The sequence below is a fragment of the Bidens hawaiensis genome, unplaced genomic scaffold, assembly GCF_021521415.1.
Source record: "Bidens hawaiensis isolate Kalapana, Puna unplaced genomic scaffold, B.hawaiensis_p1.1 tig00000599_1, whole genome shotgun sequence".
Taxonomy (NCBI): domain Eukaryota; kingdom Viridiplantae; phylum Streptophyta; class Magnoliopsida; order Asterales; family Asteraceae; genus Bidens; species Bidens hawaiensis.
In genome coordinates, this window is record NW_027491036.1 from 3602745 (window position 1) to 3611943 (window position 9199).

General features: G+C 32.3%; 1 protein-coding gene across 1 annotated transcript; it reads right to left on the reverse strand.

Moving 5' to 3' along the window:
- Positions 1 to 3665: 3665 nt before the first annotated feature.
- LOC143636680 (uncharacterized) lies at positions 3666 to 6454 on the reverse strand. Its single transcript, XM_077104213.1, has 6 exons — positions 6296 to 6454; positions 6172 to 6233; positions 5932 to 5987; positions 4269 to 4715; positions 3976 to 4153; positions 3666 to 3902 (listed from the first exon to the last, which is right to left on the reverse strand). Exons 1-6 carry the CDS (start codon positions 6432 to 6434, stop codon positions 3756 to 3758), a joined length of 1029 nt encoding a protein of 342 aa, XP_076960328.1. The 5' UTR covers positions 6435 to 6454; the 3' UTR covers positions 3666 to 3755.
- Between the last annotated feature and the right edge of the window lie 2745 nt (positions 6455 to 9199).

The window sequence follows — 9199 nt, forward strand, 5'->3', positions numbered from 1 at the left end:
TAATAAATAAATAAAGGTATACGTTATTATAAATAATTTTGTAATGAAACTTTTTTTTTTTATTCAAAGACTTTTTAGTTAAATATATTAAGTTAAATCGAAGCAATAAAGTTTAATTATACTAATTTCACTAATTAAGTATAATTAAAATAATATATAGATGATTAAAATTAAACCGGTTAATTTTAATTTTATTACATAGAGGTCATTCCCTAATTAAAATTTAATTAAAGTGATTGCTATCTACAGTAAATTATATTTCAAACTCTTTAACATCATTACTTTATTTAAAATCAATTTCATTATATAATTCTTTTTTACAATTGTATACATTTATCTTGACATTTACGCGTAATTAAAAATTGGTTAAATATAAAAGATGAAAAGTTTTATGACATTGAATACTATTAAGAACTATAAAAAATTGTTGCAAAAGTCGTCAATTTTGGTTTTGTAAAAACAAAAATAAATAAATGTAAATATTATTATAAAAAACTTTCCATTTTTCTTGAAATTTCAATAATTAAACAATATACTATTAATTTTGTTAATTATCACGAAATTATTGTCAACACTTTAGCATCATTACCTTATTTAACAATAAATTCATTAGATAATTTTTTTTTTCAATTTTATACATTAATCTTGACATTTATGCCTAATTAAAAATTAGTCAAATATAAAAGATGAAAAGTTTTTATTTTATATTTAGTTTATTAGTTTTTTTTTAATTTGGTCGGAATAATTTATACGAATCGATAATTCTTGACATTTATGCCTAATTAAAAATTGGTCAAATATAAAAGATGTAAAGTTTATTGAGATCGAAAAATATTAAAACTAAAAAAGAGTGATCAATTCAGTTCTTACAAAAAAAAAATTAATGTATAAATGATTGGAATGTATCAGTATAATTAAAGATGATGAATATTTTAAAATAAATAAGCAATTATTGTAAATATCTAAGATTTTTTAAATGTAAATTTGAAATAAGTAATACAACACAAATTAAATTAGTTAAATAAAGTAATGAGTTTTTAATACAAAACTTATTAACTTTCGAGTATTTAAAATTTCCAACTACATTAAATTTGTCATTTATTCTAATTAAAATTTGGTCAAATATAAAATTTGGAAAGTTTGTTGAAGTTGAATACTACTAAAAACTACAAAAGATTGTTGCAATAGTAGTCAGCTTTGAATTTTTAAAAACAGAAATAAATAATTGTAAATATTTTTATAAAAAAAATGTTCCATTTTTTTGAAGTTCAATAACTAATTTTTAAAACTTTCAAGATAAGATTCAAAAATTTTAACACAGAAAATAAATATTCGTCTAAGCTACATAAAATAAAAAATGATAGAAAATTAACAACTAAAATACATTCGTAATGACCAAAACAAACATAATCAACCTAATCTTCATCAAATACTTTTTCCATGCAATTAGCCAATCTACGAAGTTGGACAACCATAAATTGAAATTACTAAAAATAAATTAATGTTAAATACACTTAACTATTAAAAAAATTAGTAAGAATTATCAATGGATGTAATCGGAATAATTATCATAATAATTTCATTAAGGAAATAAATCAACAATATTTTCGCATATCTCAAAACCTTCAACATGTCTATTGAATCTTGGAATGAGCAGATGGAACTTTGGTGACCTAGTCCTACCACGGCTAGAGTTAGTCTCCAAATGGTATTGTAAATATGAATAGAGGGGGCTCTCAACATATAAAAATAAAACTGTAAATATGAATTTCAAGAAATCTTACATCAATCAGGACACGCATTTGGTGACCAGGTCATACCATGGCTCGAGCTAGTCTCTGAATGGTCGTCAAACTTCATGATCTGACCTACTTAAGTAGCAGCAAGATGTGTATAACATATAAGATGAACTGCAACAATTCAAATAATTATGTTTCATTCAAGGTACACCAACAATAAGAACAAAAGAAATATATTTAAGTAGAACTGACAATACGAAAATTTTAACATGAATCATTCATCTAACCAGTTTGCATACATCTAATTGCCAAGCTAACCTGCCCGCATAACAACCAAAAGACCAAAATAAGGACAACATAATTAAATTAATATGTGGATTTCACTTACAAACGATAGAAAATTTGAATACAAAGTCGTAGTTATAAATTATAACAGCTTCAGAATAGTGAAAATGATGATATAAACAAATGAATATGGAATATCGAATTTATAGAAATGATTGTTGAAATGGTTTTCGAAGTATAAGATGAGGTCAAATAAGTAGTGAAAAATTGAAACTTTAAAAATTGGACATCTAATACTTGAGAGTTGACAATAGTTATTACATGGTTTTTATTTTTAGATGATTTAGATTTAAAATAAATACATTTAGTAAGAATATGAATTAATTATGTTGTTAGTTTTGGTCTAAATTTGAATATTAAAATTGAACATACATTGTGTTAGTTTCGGTTTAAGTTTGAAATTTAAATTTGAATATTAAAATTGTCGGTTTTAGCTAAAAATTAGTTTATAGATGATTTAAATATCTTAGTATGTGAATTTATTATGGGTTATTGATTAATTTAATTAATTTTTGAATTATTTAATTGTTAAGAAAATCTTAGAAGTGACTGTTATATATGGAAACAATAGAGTTTGTTCAATAAAACTCAATTGTTTTAATATATATATATATATATATATAGATATATAGATTTCAGTGCTTAACCGGATAAGTTTTTTCAGTATGTTTCCAAAAAAAGAGGAATAGACGTATACTAGCTTGTAAAATATTATAAATTTTAGATTGATATTTACACTATATTTAAAAAAGTAAAAATAAAAATAAAGACATGACATGTATCCATCTTAGCTATCCAATAAAAGTAGTAGTGGAATAACCCTATTTTGGTAAATATTTCTCAATAAACACTATTTTAGTAAATAGTTTTTTCACGGACACTTTTTTTTTTATGAAAAACTCCACTGTTCAAAGAAGAAGCATGGTCCACTCCACCAATAATATGTAGCATCAATCGTAGTTGTTTTGTTCGCTTTTCTAAAACTTTGTTTTCACGCTATTTAAGCAATAATTTCTTTTCAAACTAAACTAACGTGTTGTACACTGAAACTTTAGACTTTAAATAACTTTTAATTCTTAAACATATGTCGTATTCTTGGAGAAATCGTACACTAACAAGAGAATGTGTTTGGATGCTCTTGTAATATTTGCAAAAATGCATGGCGTATACGTGAGCGATTAAGGAAACCACGGTCCTCAAACGCCATTGAAAGGATCTTAGGCATTGTTTCCTTTAATATTTGATTTTCCTTGGCAAAAGACTTAAATTTTTATTTTGTAAAAGAGCATCCCAGTTCACTAAAACCTTCAAATTATATAACTTAAACAAAAGTTGTACAGTTTCAAAAAACAATAATAATTTTGTCTGAAAAATTAATGTTTTAGAAGTGCTCTGCTATAAAATCGTGTACAAGCGCCAATCGTCGTATGACTCATATTTGAAGTGTTATTCATTATACCCATCAAGTACAATAAATTTAAAACACAAGACAAAGATTAAGAAATAATTATATATTTAAATCCCATTGTTATTTGTTAAAATTTCCCATAAAGAAAATGATAGAGTACTACTATATAAAATTGACAACTTTTATTGATTAAGCTTTCTAGACATAAAGAATCAACAAATTTAATGCATAAAAAAAAGAAATAATTATATTTTTAATATCATTTAGCTAGCAAGTGTGCAGGGCTTGAGAAACCAGAAGACATCCAATCCTTTTGCTTCACTCTGTATTGTATTATTACTGCCTTTGACTTCAACTTTGACTTCCTTCTTCAGCTCCATGTTTTCTATCTCTTGAAGCATCCCTCTCTCCTATATTCATCACCATTACACTAAATGAATCACACAAACAAATCAAAACTTAATTAAAAATTCGGTCACATACCTGAGGTCTAAGACGGAAAGCCTTAGACGGGGTTGCATTTTTAGTTCCATGACTGGCTGCTGAAAAGCATTGTGGCGATGGCGGATTCGTTCTAATCTGCAACACCCTTTCTTCACCTTTGCCTCTTATGTTTTTCATATTTAGTGAAATTGGGCTATTTTCTGAGTCCATGTTCGTCCTGCGCGTCACATAACTCATTAATCATGCAAATTTAGAACCACCCCCATGTGACCAACATAATTTTAAAAAATAAAAATAAATACTTTTGCTGATTGATTGCATTAAGAACTTACTGTTTCCCTGTAACCTTAACATGACTCTGCTTCTCAATTTCTTCAAACTTATATTTCTTCACCTCCAACAATGGCTTCCTCTCACTCTTACTTTTCATCAATACCCCCACTTCCTGCTTGTTTGCACCAACCATACCTTCCTTTGTCCGAGTTGCCAGCCGCTTCAACTCGTTGCAAAACTCAGTCACCTGGTTTAAAATCTCTCTTCCTGCAAACAGATTGTGTGCTGACAATGTGCTTTTCAGCAGCCTCGGTTTAGCGGTCTCTTCAGTTGGTGATGAAGTATGGTTCTTCTCTGAGCTCGACTTTATCATTTGTTTTAGTGATTTATTTTTGTGAGTTGGAGGGGTTGTGAAATTAGGGTCTTGATTCTCACTATCATGAACCTGGTTTGAAGACTTTATATCTTTCTTTGGTGGGAAACCTCTTTTCTTCAGAGCTGCATCTCTGTAGAACGAAAATAGAGCATAGATCAGGCATAAAAGTCGTAAGGTGTTCATGGTCTGATTCGGCCGTTTTCAGTGGCAAAGCTTGGGCTTCGTTACGGCGGTGACCGAAGTCACGGACCAAATATTTTTTGGGTCGATGATTCGGTTCACGTCGGTGGTTCGGTTCTGGTCGGAACAAACAATATGACATCTATATATCTAATTTTTTTTCATTCATTCTAACGATTGTTCTTACAACTAAAAAAAACTAGATAATTATTTAACCAATAAGACCTAAAAGATTCATAATGATGCTAGAGCCGAGAGGAAGGGTGAGTATAAAATTACAAAACAGCCGAAAAGGTTACAGGGGCGCAAGTGAGTTTTATAAACATTCAAACCCTAATCAGTAATCAATCCGCTTTTTTTTTATGTTTTGTTTAAACAAGTTTTTATTTTTACAAACAACCCCCGTCAATTTTGAGTTTTATAAAAAAACCAAACGATGAGGTATTATATTAAAAAAAACAGTGGTGACTGGTAGCATTTTTGAAAAATACATCGGGGTGACCGCGCTATAAAAATTTCCGGGAAAAATCTCAAAATTTACCCTACTAGCAGAGAAACGGCAGTGACCGGGGCCACCCCTGGTCCCCAAAGAGCTTCGCCCATGGCCGTTTTGACAAAACTTCTAGGCGAACACGCCAGGTTGTTTAGACTAACCAAAACAGTTCGGTTTTGACAATTTGCCAGATTGGGTCAGGTTTGTTTCTACAACAGAATTTTATGACTAGTCCTTGGAAAAAGTTCATTAAAATAATAGACTAGAAATAGATCAAAACATTTTACCTTTAGAGTATTAAAAAGTTTATAAAAAAGAACTATTTGAAAATACTTATATAATTATTTGATTTAAGAATGCTTATTTGTTTTATAATTTCTTTTTTAAACTACCATTTGGATCACTGATGGACCACTGACACAACTGATCTTCTTAATTCTCGAGTATAGTGAAAAACATATTTTATTTTTATTTAAATGATACATATTGCAAAAATTATTATCTTTCTGATATTTGGCTTGGTTCAGTTTGGAGGGTTCCAAACCATAAACGGAACCCCAAATTCTAGTTTTTCAAACCGTAAACCAAACTGGCCGATTTAGATCGGTTTAAGTGGTTCACAATGCACCTCTATCGAAAAATACAGTTTGAAAGTGAGTTTGGTTGTTTATACCTTGTATTTCGATCGCTTAATTGGGAGACCTCAGAAGCAGTTGCAGATCTTTGAAGCTGCACAGAAACATAACAGAATTATTATTAATTAACACAGAAGAGAAGATCTGTTACAATAATCCTAAAATTCGATAGGAAAAACATCTAATAATCAAACCTATAACTTATCTAGTGTTCATTATATCAAATCAAAATCAATTCACAAAATCAGTCAAACTAAAAAAGAAGCCAGAATAAAAACCTTGGACGATCCAGGACTCGTTTGGTTAAAAAAATCCTCCACTGTTTTCGGATGATTACACTCTGCAAATAAATCCCAATTAACAACTTCACAATGAAAAACAATAAGCAATCTTAACACATACCAGGTCTGCAGAACCAAGCATCATCATCAACAAGGTGAGGATCATTGGAGAAATCGATCCATTGAGGCGCGTTAATGTCTTCGTAAACTACGTCTTTCTCGAACTTCGAATCGGTCCAGTCGATCACAGCAACATCCATTGATATTGATTGATGGTGATGATGAGTATAACAATGTTGATTGAAGATGAACAGATGGATATAATAAGCCAAGTGAAACGTTATACAAATAATAATAAAAAGAAGAAGGTGATGGGGTTTTTTTTGACCGTTGGAGATATTTTTCACATTTGGTTCATTAAGTTTGATACAAGGATAGTAAGGCCCTTTGACTTTGTTGTTTTTACAGATTTGGCTGTTCAGCCCACAAATATACTTTGTTGTTCATATTATAATTTAGACAAAACCGAACTGAAATTGACCTGTTTGATTTTATATTTGTATAGAAACTAAACTTTTGTTTGATTTTATATGTAGTAATAAACTGAAGCGAACCAAATCTATAATATATATAAACGAATATATAAAAATCATACGTGTCGCGATGTGGTCACTCCCTCTTTTTTTGGAGTCACCAGATCTGCTTGATTTTTAAATGGAGGTTTCTCATGCATTGACTCGAATTCATGGATATAGGTCTTACCAAACCCAGATATTCCTTAAACGGGTTATATCATCTCATTAAATTAAAATTTATTCTCACCAAATTATTGATGTAAAAATCCTATAAAATATGATATAATAAAAATTGATATCTTATTTATTTTAAAAAAGATATATATATATATATATATATATATATATATATATATATATTACTTAAATTAAAAAACCAATTTGTTAGTAAATAAATAAACGAGTCTTGGGTCTCATAAAACCATAAGTATATTATTAACTTTCGTAAATATTATTTATAATTAAAAAACCAATTTTATAGTAAAAAATAAACGGGTCTAGGGTCTCATCAAAACCATATAGCTTTTAAACCGGGTAACATCTCATTTATTTGTGAAATAATTTATCATCAAACCATAAGTATATTATTAACTTTCATACAATAAGAAAAATTTAAATTCAAAAAATAAATAAATATTAGAACAAACAATATAAAACAATCCCCGTAATACGGGGGATAAAAACTAGTTATATATATATATATATATATATATATATATATATATATATATATATGAAGAAACACTAACCAGACCCCGGGCAGATTACGGATAACCTGGGGGTTAGATAGATGTTTCCCACAAGGGGTTAGACCCTGAGAAGATGGTTCTTCTGATAACCTGCAAAACAGACACCGTGAGCTCGTCACTGAGAAGGGGGGGGTTCCTCCTTGTGACCACCCTCCGGCGTGAGAATCAGACTAGATTGCTCTTTAAATATAAATGTATATTAAGAGATTGCTAGAGCAGATATCAGGTATGATATAATGATAAGATATGATAATGTAATAATGTGTTGAGATGATCATACCATTTGGGGTATTTATAGCCGAAGGTAGGTTTCCAAGGAGGTATGGCCGGCTGCAACAGTGTTCCTGTTCATCAACAGTAGCCTACGCACGTGCCCTGCTGGTAGTTGGTGGGTAGGCAGCGGCTGATAGTGACCAGGCCTGCTGTATACTATTCCCTTTCCACCAACTGCCGGCTACGCACGTGGTATGACAGTAGTTGGTGAGTAGGCAGCGGCTAATAGTGATACAGTACAGGAGCATGCTGCTCGCCATACTGTATCAGTGAGCTGTCGTATCTCTGATCAGATCTTTCGCCCATACCTCGTCAGGTATAGTAAAAGATCCTTCAGTATACAGACTGGCTTATTTGGGCGGGAGTATTCCCCCTCCCGCCTCTGTGCGGGATTGCTCCCGGCTTTGCTCATTCCTTCAGGTGACACTGATCGAGAGCTAAGTGCCTTGTGCGTGTAGCCATGCTGCGCGGGTGGCCTTCCCTAATGGCTTGTATCCGAGGCTGCGGGGACAGGCGGAGTCCTTCACCATTGGGAGGCATTTCCTGCGGGACCAGCTTGCGTACTGCGCGTAAGGACGTCACGTCTCTGAGCATGGTTGGTCCTGCGGATCCAGTTGGTCTCTGCGCAGACGTCCCTGTTTAAGGTGAGTCTTGCGAGTCCAACTGGGCTCTGCTGGGACCTACCTCTTCAAGTCCCCCCAGTCCAATGTTCTTCTCATGCGTGTTTAATAAAGTGAGGTGAACTTTTGGACTTAAGCAAAGGGTTTTGAAAAGGGTTTTGTAAGGTTTTCCATGGGGATTCTTTCCGCGGAAGTCCTTGTCACTTGCAGAAATGCCCGAGTTTCCTGCTTGGTCTTTGGGTATGATGCGGGTAGGTTTGTAACCTCCTCGCAAGTCAGGAGCATTGAGTCCCAGTTGTATGTATTTTCCATGAGGTTTTGGTAGTTTTGAACATAGTGATCAATTATGTTAAAACCACCAATTCCATTCTGGAGCTTCAAACAACGTAGTTCTCGACGTTCCTGCTATGCGGGGATGTTATTTCCGTTTCCGCAAGCATTGCCCAGAAGATCCTTCCTGGTTTCAATTCCCAGCGGAGCGCTAGGTATGTGAAGGGTTTTGCCTTAACACTGTACCAGCGCTCGTCTTACGGTTACTTTACTTCCAAGGTATTCCTGGCGTCAATTCCCTGCGGGTGCTAGGTATGTGAAGGGTTTTGCCTTAACACTATACCCGCAGCCGTCTTATAGTTACTTGGTTGCCGAGGTACTTGGCTTCAATTCCCTGCGGGTGCTAGGTATGTGAAGGGTTTTGCCTTAACACTGTACCCGCATCCGTCTTTCGGTTACTTGTTCACCAAGGTTTACTTGGCGTCAATTCCCTGCGGGTGCTAGGTATGTGAAGGGTTTTGCCTTTACACTGTACCCG

Bases quoted from the DNA above. Each gene is read 5' to 3' on its own strand.
- LOC143636680 (XM_077104213.1), bottom strand. From the start codon at position 6,434: ATGGATGTTGCTGTGATCGACTGGACCGATTCGAAGTTCGAGAAAGAC. The intron at 5,988-6,171 runs GTTTTTATTCTG...GTTTCTGTGCAG, and splicing joins CGAGTCCTGGATCGTCCAAG to CTTCAAAGATCTGCAACTGC. The intron at 4,716-5,931 runs GTATAAACAACC...TTCGTTCTACAG, and splicing joins TTAAGCGATCGAAATACAAG to AGATGCAGCTCTGAAGAAAA.